We start from the raw sequence: 18,666 nt of genomic DNA on the forward strand, positions 1-18,666 counted from the left end.
AGCACACCCTCTGGAGGCAAACTGCCTTTCCAGCGAGAGTAGAATCTGAGTCTCCACCTTTGAGTCTGTCCAGTACGTGGGGATTAGGGTCTGACATGAAGCTGAGGCATACCAGGTTAAGATAAGGGAGTCTGAAGGTAAAAGGCCTCTTCGTGTTTAGTCTTTGTGTCTGTTCTTTTGCACTGTTGTGCCTTTAATTTTTTATATCCAAATGCTTGAACCCATGCTTGCCTGCTACCTCTTCTGGCTTCTATACTAAATCAGCATCAAAAATGCATTTACCATAGTAAATGTACACAGGAAGCCAGAAGGTATGCACATAACTGTGTCTAGACAGCTACCATATACTCATGATTTATTGGTTAACTGGGTGTAGTAATTCATAGTTGTAGTGCATGTGGATCTCTGCTGAGCAGGAACTCTGGGCTTGGAAGTGTTAGAGTGATGGCATAGGTTACAACTGTGAGCATTTGAGTCGGTCATACTCGACATACACTCTCCCTCCCTCTTTAGCTCCTGTTCAACACAGACTTGTTTCCATTCTGGACAGGCCATTCAGTAATGCCACTTCACCTCAGGCAATCCCTGTTTCCTGATTCCACTTAGGATGAGGAGAGATAACCCTGACCCTGAGCTAATCCCAGATTAAACCAGAACATAAAGCGCTGCTGCTGCCCAGCGACCTCTGGCCTCTTCCGTCTCGTGGCTCAGGCTGCAGGAGCCCTGCTTAGCAGCACTTGCAAAGGTAGGTTTTGTCCAAGCACAGACCAGGGCAGGTTAGCTTTGTGCCATTTAAAATAATCAGAGCTCAGACTGCTTAAGATCGAAGTAACATCAGTAAATGTTCTGGCTCCTCTGAAAAGAACAGAATTACACGGAATGCAGGAGTTGACGTGTGAGATGGAAATGGAGCAAGGTGGGTCACTATTGAGCTGAAGATTGTTAATAAAACACATGTCCGTCAATGTTTGCGCAGATGTGTGTGATTAGATCAGGGCTCTCCTGGGAGGATCTCTTTCCCTACTAGTAGTCCTCCACATTTCACATCCTCCGTAGATGGACTTCCTCTTTCATATGTTTCTACTGGACTGAGAGAAAAAAGTGTTTATATGAGAGACAGAATGGAGTACAGATCCAACAGCATATATTAATACTAAAATTAATGTGTTCAAGTTTAAAGTCTAAACATAGAAGAGATTAAAAGAAGAGAAACAGATTATATGCGAGTGTTTTATTCATTGCCTCTTGCAGGTGTTCGTTTAACAGATTCTGTGCCAGTGCACATCTGTATGCTGTTACCACAGTTTACATGAAAATGGAGACAAATGTGTACCTCCATTACCCACCCCCACTCCGTCTCTGTCTGTCCATCAGCACACTGGGCTTGGAAGCCAACAGGAGAAGGGCTTAGGTGATGGGAGCCAGAGGGCCTGTGATAAGGCCATTTCTCCGCATGAGGGCTCATCAGAACTGACAGTGAATACAAATTGGTGCCATTAGCAACAGGGGTGGGTGGGTGGATGAGGGGTGGGGCACTACAGTGGTTCCTAATTATAGAGCGGGTGAGCACCCCGGGTCGGAAGGGGAGTGGCAGGGTGTGTATGTGTGTGGTGGGGTGTGCAGTGGTAACAAGGTGGCGATGGTGGTAAACAGAAAGGTGTCATGTCTCACACTGACAATTATTGTCATCGTACATCTTGTAAATACTATGAGGTCAGGATTGTTGGTTAATGATGTGTGATAAAGGAGTGCTTTTAGTGTGTATCCATTATAAGGGATCACGTTTAACACGTGCCGAGACAAGAGGTGGTCACACTTTTTCTCTAGTGAGAAAAGCAACAGTGTACAAACAACGAGCCATGATTGAGCCAAGTCGCAAGTAGCTACTGTGGTTCAACATTTGGTGAACATGAGTAAATGCGGTCAAACTGTATCCCTATAAACAGAACACTTTTTATGTTTTTTATTGCATAGTCTTGGCCAGGTATGTAAGAAAGCAAAAGATGCATCTCTCAAAAAAGTATGCAAGATTAGGCTCAGACCGTCTTACTTAAGCTCTGCAGCTTTCCACTTTTTAAAGCAACACTATGAAACCTTTTCAAGAAAGACTATATGTGATTTTTTTACCATTATTGACGAGTATCACATCTTGCCCCTCTCCGTGACTTTTTGCAAATGCTCTGAACGCTGTAGCTTTGAGGTACTCGACATATACAACATATCATAAAAACGAGTTTGTTTCCAGAAGCTTATTGATGAAGTGTGAAATATTGTGTATTTCTTATCGTGTATGATGCAGGTGCTTGTAATAGACATGTCGCTATGTCTGTTTTTTTTTCTCCTAGCAGCAAACTGCAGAGCTTAGACCTCCAATAAGAGGCACACATACACATAGACACGCACACGCAGTGAAGCTTGACCACATCACTGAGAGCGCATCACAAAAGATTACCCTTCCTCTGTGGCCCTGGCTCTGTGGCATTACCAGTGGGTCAGATCATATCTCTTGATCCTGTGCCATTGCATATATGTTATCTGCCGAATGAAATGTCCCATCTGATGTGACATAGTGGCCAAGCCTGTGGCCACTTTTATCATCCTGCGTCCCACGGAGTTACTAATCGAGGCAAGCAGCTGCTGCATTCACACGCTGTTATCATTCCTTTTCATTTAGCAGCACAACTAACCTCATAGCCACTCTCCAGTAATCACAAGGCATTCTTTAACAACTGTGTCACTTCTCTACAGGCTCTGAAGCGTGCAGCTTGCACAAACCCAAATAACTCATGTAAATGTTTGACATGGAGACAAGTTGTGTTGAAAGAGGCTGCTGAAGGAAGAGAGAAGGAAAGCGCTCAGTGGGCCCTGAGAGTCGCTGATTACAAGTGACTCTGCGAGCAAGATAGCAGCGCAGGTGCCAGTTCGGTCCAGTGGCCACGCACTCCAATGTGTGTCCAAATGCAGGAGAGGGCTTTAATCTTTGTCGTCATGTTTCTGAGCTCAGTGATTGCCCCTATATTAGGCTCTTCCTTATCCTGGAGATACAGGAAATCAGTGTGAGAAAGTCGTGCTAGATTAAGATAAGAGAGAATCACAGCCATACTTAAACACAGGCATCCGGAAAATAAGCCAACTCCACTTCTACGTCATAAGAATCGTACATAAAATAAACTCAGATGTAGTGTCACATTTTGGGAAATGGAGACTGTAAAAGCCGGTGTACAAGAAGATACTTGTACTCTATGTGCTTTTTACAGCTGTGTCAGGACACATTGGAGGAGGCTGTGAATTAATTTACACTCAACAGTTAAATACCACACAGCAAGTCAGTAGTTAAACATTTTAGTTTAACTATTGACTGAAATAGCTGTAATTAGGCAGTGAATTTCCCAACTTATTGCAATAAAACCGAAGTGTCTCCCAGGGAAAAGCCAAGAATATTCTCTGTCTGCCAGAGATCGGCATGATTGCAATAGATAAGCAAACAGAAATCTGCTGAAGCAACATTACAGCAGGTTGAAGACAGATTGACACATTTCTCCCGGGTCACGCAGCAGATAGCGGATGCCCATGTGTTCAGTCTCAGCCGGATTCTCCCTCCACTTACTTGGCAAACACAACCAACAACAGCTGTGCCCAAGAGAACCAGCGCACCTTTAAACAGGTACACTGGCAGCACACACTTACATATTTCAGTGACTAAGACGCATGCAAATTAAGAACGTCTGAGCTTCCATAATGTAGTGTGTGCCATGTTGAGCACGTCTCTGTCGCCCGTGGCGTCTCAACTCATTACTGCACCTTGTTAACATTTGACCCAACTGCCAGGTAGGCAATGCGGCCCAAAAAAAACATCTAATGCTATTTTGTGCTGAGCTCCATCATTGCAGTTGAAATGAAGCATGCCATGTGAAGAGTAATAATACTGTCTTAACAGGAGTTTTCTTCCTCTGCATTGACAGCATTCAAAATATTTGGTCAGGATTCCTGACAAGTGCTGCCTTTGATGTGTGAGAGCATGCCACCTCTCCCGCCCCCTCTTAAACACCCTAATTATCACTCCTGCCACTCTGGTGTGTGTGAACTCACACACCTCTTTCTGACGAGTTGGAAACTGCCTCAAGGCACTGCTCAGGTAGTGCAACTTGTTTGTGATGTGCCAGGGGCTAACAGGGTATTTCTGTCGCTTTATTACACTACCTTAGCAGAGTGAATTAAACTCAGTTTAACGCTGCATTTTGATTTGGTGTCAAGTCGATCATAGCCTGTGTGTTCCAGCTCCTCTGCTTCGTTCTGATCTCGCTGTGATCTTGGACAGAAAGACGTGCTGGTGCAGTGGCTGCAGGTTTTATTTATCAGCTACATGTACCACGAGGGGGGAACACCACAGACCTGTGAACCAAGCAGGAGATTGCTGCACATTTTGCTTCACATTGCTCCCTTCTTGTTCACTCTCAAAGCTGGAAACTTTTGTCCTGGCCTCCTCTTTACCTACACAAGTGTTCTACAGGGAGCAGTGCTGACTTCAAGCAGTAACATGCTCTGCGCTGTCACTGGCAGCAGCCTGCACTTTTAATTTACCCAATTGAAACCTGAGAAATATGCAGTTGGGTGGAACACCCATATCGGTGTCATGAAGCAAGTGTGCACTACACTGTTGAGTGCCAAAGTGTGCATTTACTCCTCTGAATTCTCACTTTATCTTCGATGTCTTGTTTAAAAAAGATATTCAGGGGTTTTCCATGATCCAATCACTTGCACGATGCATCTTTTGTATTGGAAAGTTATGAGTGGGGCGGGCTGTGCGCTGTTAAGTCCGACTGGATGCCTTAATCATTTCTTAATGAGAGGAAGTTCTCATGTTACTGAAGCACACAGCGGTGTAGGATGCATTAACAACTGAATATGATACATGAAATCCAGTTTCCTCTCCCTCTTGTGTAACAGCATGGTGGGAAATCATTTCATATAAAACAGAATTAACCAGTGAGCTTTCTTATTTCTGGAGAAGGGATCTTGAGAGTATGCAGCATGTCAGTGAACTTTTCCTGCCCAAACGTATTTCCAAAGTAAACTCGGCCCATTGGCTATTAATTTAAGATGGAGAGATATGCTATAACATGCAGGCCTGCTGCCCTGGAGATCACTGTCAGCAGCCAAGTATTCTCTCGGGAGGAGGAGGAAGTCTGGCTCAGGCTGACAATGAGGCATGTCTCTCCTCAATGTGTCTATATCTCATTTAACTAGGCAAGCTTACAAGACCAGGTTCTTATTCATTATGATCTGAGGAAAGGGCTGCAGGAGGACGGTGGACGACATACAGCAATTCCCTGTACAGCTGTACTACAGATCGGCTCCACTGCAGAATCCGAGGGTTTTAGCACGAAACATTCTCACACAAATTTGCAAACACATACTAATGTCAACTCATGCGTACTAATAGGTGCACTTCAATAAAGAACTCAGGTCGCATCAACCTGGTTTCCATCTCTGTCAATTTTGAAGCAATGCAATAAAAAGAAATGAACTTTCTGTGTACTTTTTTGCTGTTTGACTCTTTGTTCTAGGTTCAAGGGTTAGCGTCAGCGCTACTGGATAGACTTAACTTTTCCAACAATCAGCATTCTTTTCAAGTTAAGGCAATATTTGTAGTTGAGACTTGTATACCTCATCATCCTAGACTGCTAGTGTTTGAAGTGGTGCAGGTTAAAGGCACCGTGTGTGAGTCATTAATGGCTTTTTAAAGGTTTAAGTTTGTACAGAGTCTTGTGTATCCCATAGAAACACATGTACTGTACATGTATGCACACCAAAGACCAAGAGAAGACCCCTGACCTGTTTGCATCACAATGGCACTTACATAATGATGTAAGTGTGGGCCAGTACATTTGTCCTTAACACTGGAATAAGTAGAGATTAACTCCAGCCGCCCATGACTCTGCAAAGAATACACGGCATATGATTAATCACTAATAAAAAACATGTCAATAAGACAAATGTACCCCCTGTTATTGCTTGTGGCTACATTTGACTTTGCAAAATTGTATTGATTTAAGGTGTTGTCAGCAAATGGCTCAGCACACTAATCAGCTTTTATTATGGATATCTTATTTTCTACAGGGAAGATCCTGCTGCCTATTCAGTGTGGAAAAAAAACAGAAAAAAGAAGTAATACAATTACTGACTACTAGTAGATGTACTATACAATTATTAGCTAGTAATATTTGTATGTATACATACATGTATCAAGGCATAAAATAAGAAGGTAGCCTCTGTGACCTATATATTATTATAAATTATATTAATGATTGTGATTGTGCATGTCGTATTATTATAATTATAGGGCCTAACTTTGCATCTTTTAGTAGTTATAGACAAATGAAAAAGACATTTAGAGGTGCATAGGACTGCTGTTTTGATTGGGATTATGTTCAATCCAAAACTTCTTGTTCAAGTTCAACCTTAAACTGTAGTAGACCTATGGAAACCCTACTCATACCTAACTTGCAGAAATCAATTTTTGGTAAAAAAAAAAAAAAAAGAGAGACCTGAGAACAGCCAGACCCAACAAGAAATGGACTATTATAGAATATTTGACCAAGCCCAAAACACCAGTAGCAGTATGATAAGCAATCAATTAATTAGAATTACTAACCTCCTTGTAATTATCCTCAGAACACATTAACACTAATTGAAATTAAAAGGATATCTCTGAATGAAAACAGAAATTCAATAACGTTAATCCTGTTGGCTACTGATTTGTTTTAAATAACCTTGGCTAAGTACAAGTATAATGAATGGGTGAAAAAATGGAAATATTCAGGTAAAGAATCAAGATCTCTGTAATCAGAACAACTGAATGCATCTTTTAATTTGATTTCCACCACTGATGTAACTTGCCAGCACATTATGTGAGAGGCTATACTAGGTATCTCTCACAACCTGTGCGACCTTTAGTGCTGGACAACATTTAGCAGTTGGCACGAATGCTAATCTTAAGATGGGTGCTCAGTGCTCACTTACTAAGCTCCCCGTTCTCAAACATCAGTAAAACACTTCCTTACAACCAGAGCGGAGTGTTAAGTTGTGGGAACCGGCAGCAGGCTGTCTCAGAGGACAGCGCCTTGGGATTCTGAAAGAGAGGAGAGGATTGTCTGTGTTCATTAGACTGAGGAAAGTGGACCTGGTCACTACTGGACTGCGGGGTTCGAGCTCCCACTCCTGTATAATCACTTAACTTTCTGTGCAACACCCCGCATGCACTGCTAGTCTTCACTAACGAGGAAGTCGGAAAATGGGTGAAAAAGTGCACTCTAATAAACTGCCCAGTTGTTTGAGTGCAAGTGTAGGAATGCCAGTATAAAAACAATAAGTGACAGTGAGTTCTAGGATCAGGTTCCCTCACCGGCTTACTTTCACCTCTAATAGAGACATTGCCATTCCACAGGGGGGAAGCAGTGCGGTCCCAAAACAAAGCCCCTGCTGTGTGTGCGCAGACCCCCCAGAGTGAACCTAAACCGTACATGCGGTAATGGGCTACTTTAAGAGTTTATCTGGCTCTAATAGTCACACTTGTGCGCTGTTCCCAGCCTCTAAAACTCCAGGATAAGTCTGAGTGTGCGGAAAATGCTGTCATGCCCTAATGTGCCCGACAAAGAGCACATTAGGGTTCAGCTTCTCTGAGCCTTTTTCTGTTTGAAACCATAATCTCCTACTAGTCGTTTGAACCTGGATTGCAATTGAATATATCTAAGCTAAATAAAATGGGACTTTTTGAATAGATCAGGGATCTTTTCCAAATTGAATTAACCTTGCCTGAAGCTTGATTTAGTGCTTAGTTCAACTTTACACCAATGGAGCAAAACACTTCTGCTGTCCTCGAAATACTTCTTTATCTTTTCAATACAGTCACCACAAGAGCCTCCCCCTCAGCATCATTCTGCTTCAGTCTGTCTGTATGTCTTTCCAAGCTGACTGTGACTATTCCCAGTCCAAGGACCTGCTGAGCTTGTTTCCACAGGTGGCCCGACCTCTGGAGCAGTGCAGCAGACAGGCTCAGTCTGCTGCCATAGTACATCCTCGAACAACATCTCATATGAGCACGCCTTGTGCCCCTGCCTGAGGCAAAAGTTGACTTTGGGCCTGAGTTTAAGAAAGGCTGACAGAATAGGAAATGATGTCTAGTAGCTGGAATGACTTCATGCGTTTATATCCCAGAGTTCATACCCTTATTTTGGTGAGAGGTTTGAACTGTTTATTCGCGTGGTATCAGAAGGCCCGGGGTCATAACAGTTATAGTGTTAGCTCCTTGTATAATGCTGTGGGATATATATATGGTACAACAGTCTGGATGCTTAAGCGCTGATTTAATTAGTCATAATACAATGTCTGCAAGGTTTGATTTCTTCGACATCACTATCTAATAGGTGTAACACTGCTCACTCTGTAGTACATGTTGCAATTAGATATGGAGAATAAGATATGAGGCAAATGATTCCATTAGAGTTCATTACAGTGGGCCATGTTTTTGCTGTGACGTAGAATTTGGACATTCAGACTAGACTATCTGCGTATTATCAGGTGATTAGATTACACGTGTTTGTTTCTTTGCATGCAGCACTCTGTACGACATGTTGCTATGCACTATTCACATTCCCTCTTCAGCTGACAGATGGTCCCATCCAGCTACTCTCTGACAACAAACACACACTGAGGAGTTGCTGACAACCTGCTTCAGGAAGGGCTTCGACGGGCCTTCGGAATGCGCGCGCGTACAATGCGTTCTTATCCGGTGTGTTCCATCCTATCCACACATACAGAGCACGGGGACTCATCATTCAACTTAAGTCTCCAACATAAATAATCAGTCCGGCCACATGTCGCAGCTCCTCCTTTCAGAGCTCTGACAGCTGTCAGTCACTTTGCTGACCTGCAAACATCATTTGGGGGGGCACAGTTATTAAATCAAACTGTACAAATATAGCAAATCTAATGCTATTAATCTCTGCTTATTGACGTAACCTCGTGTTAAATTTAGATCTGGCTGGAAAGGCTGGTAATATCAGATTCCATAGGGAGTCTGTTTAAAAAGGTCTCTAGATGGTGTTTATTTTAAGGCCTAGTGGTGGACATGTTGATGGCTTTGCGTGCTTTGGTGTCCAGACGTCTTCCCCAGAACTACCAGACAACCTCCCAGGAATGTTTCTCAGTAACTTCAAACACACAGAACATGACCGCACATATAGAGCATGCAAAAAAAAATAAATGTCTATTTATTAGGCTGTCTGAAATATTTTCAAACATTGTAATTATTTTTATTTTTAAAAGTCTGAGGGGGTTCCTTTTAAAATCTGTCGGCGCACACAGACTAGATTTCACACTTCCTCCACCTCTTTTCTGATATACCATATGTAAACAGTCAAACAAAGCCAACAGTATTTGACGGTTTATCCTCTGGTTTCCCTCTACGACATCTCAGCTGCTTAACCAGCACCAGAGTTGTTCAGCTTAAAGTGTGGTTCTCTGTTTGAGCTTTCTGTGGTCTGTTCCTTGTAGAATAAAGCTAAACAGTGAAATGGGACTTTCCTGCTGTTTGAGTGAAACCTCTGTGTTTGTCTAGCAATATGCAAATGCCACCCTCTAATGCCTTTCCCCTATAGATTGTGAGGGAGTGTGTTTGCCTTTGGTGTGGCATGGGGCCTTTGCTGTCTTAGCAGTGGCCTCTCTGCCCTGCCTTTGCATGGTTGCCGAACCAAGAAGGCCGTATCAAACAAGCACTCCAACACAGAGCTCAAGGAATATTGGGTTTCTCTCGACATGAGGGGACGTGTCCACCGCATTGTGTTACCAAAGGCGCACACTCCAGAAAGTAGTGTCCAAGTAGGGATGGAGAAATTTAAAACTAAATTAAACTCAATATAGCCACCTTACATATGGTGTAAATTTGTAGTAAACATATCCTTGTGTCAGTCTACTATGTCTGTCTTTTCTGACTGCTGACTGAAAGTCACACACGGCCAACGATGAGAGATTGTCTAAATCTTCTGATCTACTCAGGAGGTATTAAGCCATCAACACAGTGTGACAGACACTCAGTAGCACTTGTGTCTAATGTGCGGTGTTAAGTTACAACAGTGTTAGTGGAAAACCATCAGATAACTCTGCATGGGTATGCAGTAGTGGCATGAGGAATGTACCAGTTGCGTTTGTACGCGCGCGTGAAACTGTGCACAGGCCCCACACCTGTCATTAATGGATTTGCATTTCTGTCCCCGAACAGAACTCAGATCCACCGGTACCGCTCATCACTTCGCCTACCTCCTCAACACATCTGACTACAGGATCCTGCGTATGGATGAGGACCATGACCGCATGTACGTCGGCAGCAAGGACCACATCCTGTCCTTAGACCTCCATGACATCAACAAGGACCCACATATTGTAAGATTACTCTCAGTCTCAACCTTTCCTCAGGTCTGTCTGTAGCACCTCGAATGGGCATTAACTCAAGGATGAAGCAAGTGATTTTACCTGAGTGCTCAGAGCAGCAAACCCATGGGAAATATGTTCTCTTCTAGTGCCCCAGCAGCCACCCTTTTGGTGTGCTCACGTCTTGTTTTTGTTGGAGTGCACTTTTTCTGGTGTTGGGTCATTAAAACTCTTTAATTGGGTTATGACAGTCCCAGCAGGACTAATATTAGCCTGGGTGGATATCCCTTTTGCAGTTTTAGCCCCAAAAACTCATAAATACCATTGATGTATAACAGGTTGGACTGTAACTATAAAATGTCCCCCCCCCCCCGCCTGCAGATCCACTGGCCAGTGTCCGAACGAAGAAGGATGGAGTGCCTTGTGAGTGGGAAGGACGCCAATGTAAGTACGCATGTTGACAGCATAGAAAATCTCAGCAGGGCTGTTGAGTGATTGCCATCAATCGTGTGACAAAATAAAATAGTTTTTCAATAGCACGGCAGTAAAAGCATACAGCCTCCATTACGGAGCACACTTGTTTTAATTTGAGCAACATGTTAAAAAGGGGCTCACCTGTGGAGTTTGGACTTGGCCCAGTAAAAACCCCTGGTTCCCCTCTGACTGGCCAAGGAGGGAGGAATAGTTGGAGCAGAGAAGCCCAGTCAATCTCACCATCCTCCTCTCTGCTAGGCCAAGGAGTCATTGGCTGATAGTTTGATATATTATCCAAATATATAGAAGCACATTATTACTGGTATATTTTTAAGCAGGAGTCACTCGGGCTTAGCACACTGTAGATCTGCAGGAGGCAGACTAGTGAAATATGGCTATAAAGTGCTTTTAATTGAATATTTATTCCCCTTACATTGTGTTTTCAGGATGAGTGTGCAAACTTCATTCGTCTGATCGAGCCGTGGAACCGGACCCAGCTGTATGTCTGTGGAACAGGAGCTTACAATCCAGTCTGTACCTTTGTCAACCGCGGACGCAAACCTCAGGTTAGGATTAAAAACTTTGACGAGTGATGAGGTGCTCTTTATATATATCAACTTAGCAAACATGCACAGCTTGATCCATATGCATAATGAATGGCATAGCTCAACCTCCTTTTTCTTCATATGCACACGTTTCAAGCTCCATCCACCTTACTCTGGGTTCACTTTATGAGGATTTTCCTCCATCGTTAAGCCAAGGTACCATGTCTCAGCGTCTGGCAAGGCAGGCAGCACAGCTTCACCAGCAAACAGCTGTCGTCCCCAGTGAGCTGTTAGAGCTACTCTGTTTAGTCTCAGTCACTAATGGGACCTCTTGAATTTCCTAAACCAAGCCAGGCATCGCTACCTCGCCATACATCCCTTTAACACCTCACTCTTCTTTAAATATCACACTTGTTCTCTAATAATGACCACGGGGCTTTTAAAACCTTGATAAATAAAAAGTAAATTTCCCACCGGACTCTCCCCCGAGATCACAAAACAGCGCGGAGAACTTGCAAAAGCGAGCGCGACTTGCACGAGTCCCTCATTACCTGTGGTCCGTACATGACCCCTTACTAACGAAGGACTTCTATCCATTCACTCACCTATACATCCACCCCTTCATGCATCCATCCAGGCCACCTGCCAGCCACTACCATGTGAGACATTGGGTAATTGGAAGTGGGAGCTCCCATTATGGGGTGCCAGTGGAATGTTCCAGTTCTAGTCCATTAATGAGAGGGCTGTTATTTTCCCCATCACAGTGAGCAGGCAGGTCTGGGTTGTCCCCCCTGTGAGCACCTTCCTCAGCTGATCTGGGGAGTTGACCGTAACTGCAAAAGCAGGAAATGATACACTCCACGCACAGATGCATGCACACACGTATCCACATTTGCTTGTCATTATTAATTAAAAAAATAAACAGTCAGCCATTTAAATCACTGCAGGTCGTGTACGTATGTTCTCCTTGGCCTAAAGTACACGCCGTGTAGCTTTTGTAAACTGTAATAGGAAAATGTTTTGCTTTGGCAGGAGCTTTTAGGAGAATGTATGTAGCATACTGAGAGCCTTTATTGACTCAACCACAGGATATAGAACTATTACTGTTGCCTTTTCCACCATCTGGTAAAATAAAGCTACACACAATCCCTGCACAATCTTGCACACACATATACAGTAACCATATATACTGTACTTTTCATCATGCACTCGCATCATTTTCATTTCGACATTGGTTTGGGGGAGTTTCTCATTGTTTCTGAACGGCAGTGCAGATTGATGCAACCTGCAAGGAGGTCAGGGAGGTCCTTACTCCTTGCCCATCAGTGGTGTAACATCCAGACTGTGTTGCTGTCTCCTGTTTTAGACGTCCATGTATCTGCAGATGGCCCAGGCCAGAGGAAGGGCTAGCCGCGCAGCTGAACCCAGCGCGGTGCATGAGACACTCGGACTGAAGGTGCGATGTGGGCCCTGTCTGCACCGCAGCCCTGCATACTGCCTGGGCTCGTGGTCACCAGCAGCATGCTCCCTCTCTTTGTCTCTGAGCACATTTTGTCAACACCATCTTTAATTTGGCCATCGTCTGTTTATCTCCTTAACATTTGGCATGCATCCTCATTACACCGTCCCCGATCTTTAAGATTTGTGTTATGTGGAAATGCATTTAATTTCGTGTCATTGTGTTTCTCCTGTGGTTCACTCATATTTTCTTTGTGTAAGCGTCACTGTCTAAATACCCTTTCTTATCCATCGTTGTCCTTTTTTGTGCTTTGCATTTGCGCTAAATGCCATATTTTGCATGAGATCTGGGTTATCAAATGGAAATGGCTGCTACAAAATTCTGTTGACTTTTGCTCGGCTCAAATTTAATTAAACAGGCTTTTCATGGTGTTCAGTGCATGACATATTCATTTTTTGTGGGGCATACATTTAGCAGCGCCCACGAACAATAGATATCCAAATCATTCATCCCGCTTATCTGAGACAATGCAGAATGTGCCACCCATCAGTCGTTCACCCCACCGAGCCCTCCACCTTCTGTAGGAATGTGGTGCAGTCTCTCCCACAGAGGCAGCAGGACTAGTCAGCATCTGTCCCACTCCCACAGCAGGTTCTGTTAGCCTAGAGCAAACACCAGCCATCTGTAGCCAACTGGCAGCAAAGGAAATAAAAGATCCACATACTTGAACATGTCTCCACTGTTTGAGCTCTCCAAGCACTTTGAAACACAGAAATTAACTTTTGAAGGACATAAGAGCTTGAGGTGAAGTGCGACACTTTCTTTTTTTTTTCTTTTTTTCATATGGTGCAACTTTTCTGAAGGGTCACATTTTACAGCAGGGTTGTAAAAACATGTCCAGGACACAGTTTCCCTCTGGTACACATAAATGTTTGTGACCCTTTTTTTTTTTTTTTACATGTCAACATCTGGCATGGCTAGGAGTGAGCTGCCAGCACCTTTTTATTTACACGAGTGGTGATTTTAATCAGAGATGAGTAGGGAATTGCACGGGGGGTGTGTGTATGATCCAATGAAGGGAGTTTGGCGCAGTGCCATATTCTCCCCCTTGCTTTGGTGCTGATGGACAATGACAGAGATGTCTCCATCTCTGTCCCCTTTGGGAGTGGAAAATGGGGATTGAATATGCCGTGGTCTGTAAGGGCTACAGGACATGTCACTGCATGCCGCTTATTCATTTCCCCTCGAACTCTCATACGCAAATTCCTGCCAATCACCTTTCAGTGCGTGTGCAGGGATGCCATGAGCTGTGAGCATTAGTCATCCAGCCTCCATCCCAGGCTTGTTTTCAGTGGATTACAGGTGTCAGCAGTAGGCCTGCACGTCTATAGGCACCAAGAAGCTGAGAGATATTTGGCATGCAGCTTATTATGTCAAGCGAAGCAGCCCATGACACATTGTTTTCTGCAGTAGAGTGGCATGGAGATGGATTAGAAATTCCTCGCTTTCCCCACATGTATTTTTCTGTATGAACGCATGCTCATTATTCTAACACTTCATCTCCCATCAGGCCGTACAGGTCCCGCAGGAGTTAGAGGGAGCACATCCGCTGCCTCATTTTCCCTGCACATGGGATTAACAGTGACAACATAAAGAGTGTTGAATTTATTGCAATCTCCATATGATTTTTCCATTCCAGGAAGAAATCTTCCATTTGGAGCCAGGCAAAGTGGAATCTGGGAAAGGAAAGTGCTCCTATGACCCGAAACTCAACAGCGTGTCAGCTTTGATCAGTGAGTATCATCTGGGTTTGGTCATGAGGATGTAGGCACGGGTAGCCTCATCCCTAAGGATGCTTCAGATTTTATCTCCTTCTTCTAAATCCAGCAAGTCCTTCTTGCTGCTCACAGTTTATATTTTTGGCAAACACTTTAAAAAATATTTAAGATCTGCCATGAAGGTCAAGCCAAGTGTCCGTTTTGATTCTGTGCCTATTTCCCACAGTAAACTGCTTAGTGTAATCAGCCCAATCATTAAATCCTAAGGAATGTCTCCTTGTTAGGATGCAGATGGGCACAATAATATGTGACTATTAATACTGCATGTGAATCTCTCACCGGGGAAATAATAATTTCTTGGAATTATTATTTTAGGAAAACTTTTCAGTGCTTTTATGAACCCGTCATCATCCAGATATGTTCTTGATTCCCATGTTTACCAAGGTTCAAACAGTGTCACTTCCCTGGTGTATTTACACTTGTTTTTAACAATTTATTAATCACATCATCACACATCACAACATCCAACTAAAACATCAAATAGCCAAATATCTTGTCAGTGCTGCTTGGACACAGTGTTGTAATGTGGTATTAACACAGTCAGTAGAACAAAATAAAAACAATAAATATGGTTATCTGCTAGTGGGAACGCCTTTATTCAGAATCTAAATTTGCAACAAGGTTCAGTAGGGATACTGTAACGTATCATCTGTTATGGCACTCATGAAGGCAGTGTCCTCTGTCCCTTTGCCCAAGGTCACTCAATCAGGTCCACGCCACACAGTTGCCACCAGTGAAAGGCGATCTTCACTCTGCAGGGTGAGACAGCGGGTGTAAATCACTGGCACCGCTTTTCCACATTAGCGCGCTGCCAGCTGACCAGTATGGAACCAGCGCTGTCATCCAAGATGGATTTACCTCCTATGTCCACCAGTTAGCGTCATACAAGGGATGCTGTTGTTAGTGTTGATAAGAATTAAGAACCCTGTAGCACAACACTAGATTTACTATTGACCATTAACTGCTCAACTCTCCACCACATTAGACATCCTATCATCCATGGACATTTTAATGATATACCATCAATCTGCATAGAGCACTGCCAAGGAGCACAACATTGAATGTAATGGTGCCTGGACAGTGTTTTTTTCTCTCTGTTCTACCTCCTGCTGTCCCTTTACCCCATAAGTAAGAGCACTGACAGTCACACCTGCTCTCCAGTGGGGCCCCTACAACAGCTGGAAGACACACACCTTGCTGTGGCTTAACAAGGCTGTTGTGTAGCCTACATTAGTTAGTCTGCACACATGGATATAGTCATATTTTATGTGTTTATGCGATGTGTGTGTGTGTGTGTGAGAGAGAGAGAGAGCTATTTAAGGAGGTTTGGTTGTTGATTGCTGCTGTAATGCTATATTTTCCTGTAATTTCTTCATTATTTTCTCACATCACTCCTGGAAGGAACAACATAAACAAAAACAGAAATCATAAATATAGTACATGCCCACTCATTTTATTTATGTTTCAAAGAAAAGAACCAGACCAAGAACCTGAAATGATATTTTGATTCAGGAGTGCATCCTTACAGTACAAACAAGATTTAAAAAGAAAACTCTGAATGAAAATGAAATGATGCATTTTTAACTCATTTAAATATTCATTTATCATTGGAAACCTTATGGCTAAATAATAGTCTTGTTTGCAGTAGAAACAAGCTTCATACACTTGCAGGAAACATACAGGTAGAATTAATAACATTAAGAGCAGATTAGTTAAAATAAGTGTGCCAATAAACCGTTTCCAGTGAGGCAGCATACGCAATACTAGGACCAACCCTAAATGGAATGTGGTCGTCATTAATGTTATTAGTGAAACCTGATTTTCCTGCCGTGCCATTTCGCACTGCATCACACTACTACTGAAAGATGCAGGCTATTTTTTGTTTTGTTTACTACACTTGAGCTTTTGGAAGAAAAGTGGATGCTACTCTGCCATATCACTTCCTAATTCTTTATCTTTTCTCTTAGTGGCAGTAAATCTATATTATATATTATTATTATAATAACAGCATATTTTTTCTCCGTTCCTTCAACATTAAACAAGCATAATTATGTGTAAAATTACTAGAATGCAAAGCTGACGGCCGGACAAGGCTTAGTGAACAGTTAGTACTGTAATTTTGCAATTTTCTATGTAATTAGTAACAAATTACATCAGTACTCTTTTCAATTACATTGTGAAACACAATAAAGTATAATCTTGTATTAAAGCTAATTGAAATTTTGAATTTGTGCCTAAATGTGCAGTTGATTATTATTTTAAGTCCAGAGATACTAGATCTAAATATACTTTCTGAAATAGAAAAGATTTGGTGCTTTGTGCTGTGGGTGGTGCAGGAAAAATGTCAGTCATGGAATTTCACTCAATTGAACTGTTTTCTCTCCTCTCTCTTTCTCAGATGGTGAACTATATGCTGGCGTCTATGTTGACTTTATGGGAACAGACTCCGCCATTTTCCGTACTTTGGGGACAAAGACTGCCATGCGAACAGATCAGTATAACTCCAGATGGTTGAATGGTAAATGTCCTTTATATATGCAGGGATTTTATTCTATGCCGCTTGTATAGCTTTCACGCACCACTTTTCAATATGCAATCCAAACACTGTTCCAAATGCTGAAATGTAAAGATTGTGGTGTTTATATTCATTCATCAAGTGATAAACAGGAATAGTGAGCGTTTATAAAAGATTTCAGCAACGAGTTTTCCCAAATCTTCATCCCACCTCAACATCTCACCATCTCTCCTCTCCACAGACCCCACTTTCATCCATGTACAGCTCATCCCAGACAGTGCTGAGAGAAATGATGACAAGCTGTATTTCTTCTTCCGGGAGAAGTCCTCTGAGATGGGCCAGAGTCCTGTGACCCAGTCCCGTATAGGACGCATCTGCTTGGTGTGTACACAGCGGGGAGCGTGTTTATTTAGAGATGTAAACATAATGAAATGAAAACCATCCATATGAAGAACTACACTCTCCCAAGGCGAGTCACCCAGTGAGTCTGAATGTTTACGGGCACAGGACTAGTATTTAGTCAACACTGACATGCTGGAATCCACATGTGTCTTTAACCTCCCTGTCTACAATGCATCCCTCTGTCTGTGAGATTGACCTCTGACCTCTGACCCCCGTGATCCCCTGACCTCTTTTCCCTGGTAGTCCTCAAACACTTAGTGTACATAGCTGCGAATAATTCACCGCCCTTACAAAAACTCAGTCTTACACAAAAGCCTGTGTGCCTTAGAAAGCAAAGCGAGCTGAGCTATGAAAACAAATACCAAATGTCTCGTTGGACCTACAGTATTTATGTGATGTGTGAGTATTACAGCAGGTATATTAGTATGAGTATAAGTGAGAAAATGTGGGGTACGGGTGCTCGTTGCCTCAGCTGTGCACCGCTGTATTTATTTGAGGGGGGTCAGGCGCTGACCCGGCACACAAACACTCATCCCACTCTCAGTGGGCTCCGCCGTGGCCTCCAGAGACCCAAACGCGTCACACATCTGGATACTCTTAATGCTATCCTCTGCATCTTGCACGCTACCAAGAATACACTCAGCCACGTACTGTAATTACGCTGGAAATTATGAAAACATTTTAACTCCCAAATGGGATTCATCACACGTGCATAGCCATACTTTAAAATGAAATATTAGAATAAACATGGCTTCTCATCAACATACTGGTTTCATCGCTTTCTTACTGGGATGGATTCTGGCCTCGCTCCACCACAGATGGAGGTGTCTAAATAGGAGGAGACACTGTTTACCATCTCAGTCCCCACTCCCTCCTCTTAGCTTCCTGGCGTTGCAAACCGTCATGTACCGTGTGTGCGTGTGTGGGTGGCTCCAAATGGGTTCGTATTCAGTAGGAGGACGGAGGAGGATGTCAGGGCGAACGAGTGATGGAGGAACTATTCTG

The 18,666-nt window shown here is 43.1% G+C and overlaps 1 protein-coding gene across 4 annotated transcripts in view; it reads left to right on the forward strand.

Annotated features, from left to right (window-relative positions):
• sema3fb (sema domain, immunoglobulin domain (Ig), short basic domain, secreted, (semaphorin) 3Fb) overlaps window positions 1-18,666 on the forward strand; it is a 51,715-nt gene that overhangs the window by 23,459 nt on the left and 9,590 nt on the right. For 2 of the 4 annotated variants that reach the window (XM_026349389.1, XM_026349390.1), the window contains exons 3-9: window positions 10,280-10,440; window positions 10,810-10,872; window positions 11,349-11,468; window positions 12,814-12,903; window positions 14,606-14,699; window positions 17,143-17,262; window positions 17,501-17,640. In XM_026349389.1, coding sequence (XP_026205174.1) covers window positions 10,280-10,440; window positions 10,810-10,872; window positions 11,349-11,468; window positions 12,814-12,903; window positions 14,606-14,699; window positions 17,143-17,262; window positions 17,501-17,640 — 788 coding nt within the window. The remainder of the gene's footprint in view (window positions 1-10,279; window positions 10,441-10,809; window positions 10,873-11,348; window positions 11,469-12,813; window positions 12,904-14,605; window positions 14,700-17,142; window positions 17,263-17,500; window positions 17,641-18,666) is intronic. The other 2 variants (XM_026349391.1, XM_026349392.1) reach the window with 1 other exon arrangement.

Source organism: Anabas testudineus, chromosome 5 (assembly GCF_900324465.2).
Source record: "Anabas testudineus chromosome 5, fAnaTes1.2, whole genome shotgun sequence".
In the NCBI taxonomy this organism is placed as follows: domain Eukaryota; kingdom Metazoa; phylum Chordata; class Actinopteri; order Anabantiformes; family Anabantidae; genus Anabas; species Anabas testudineus.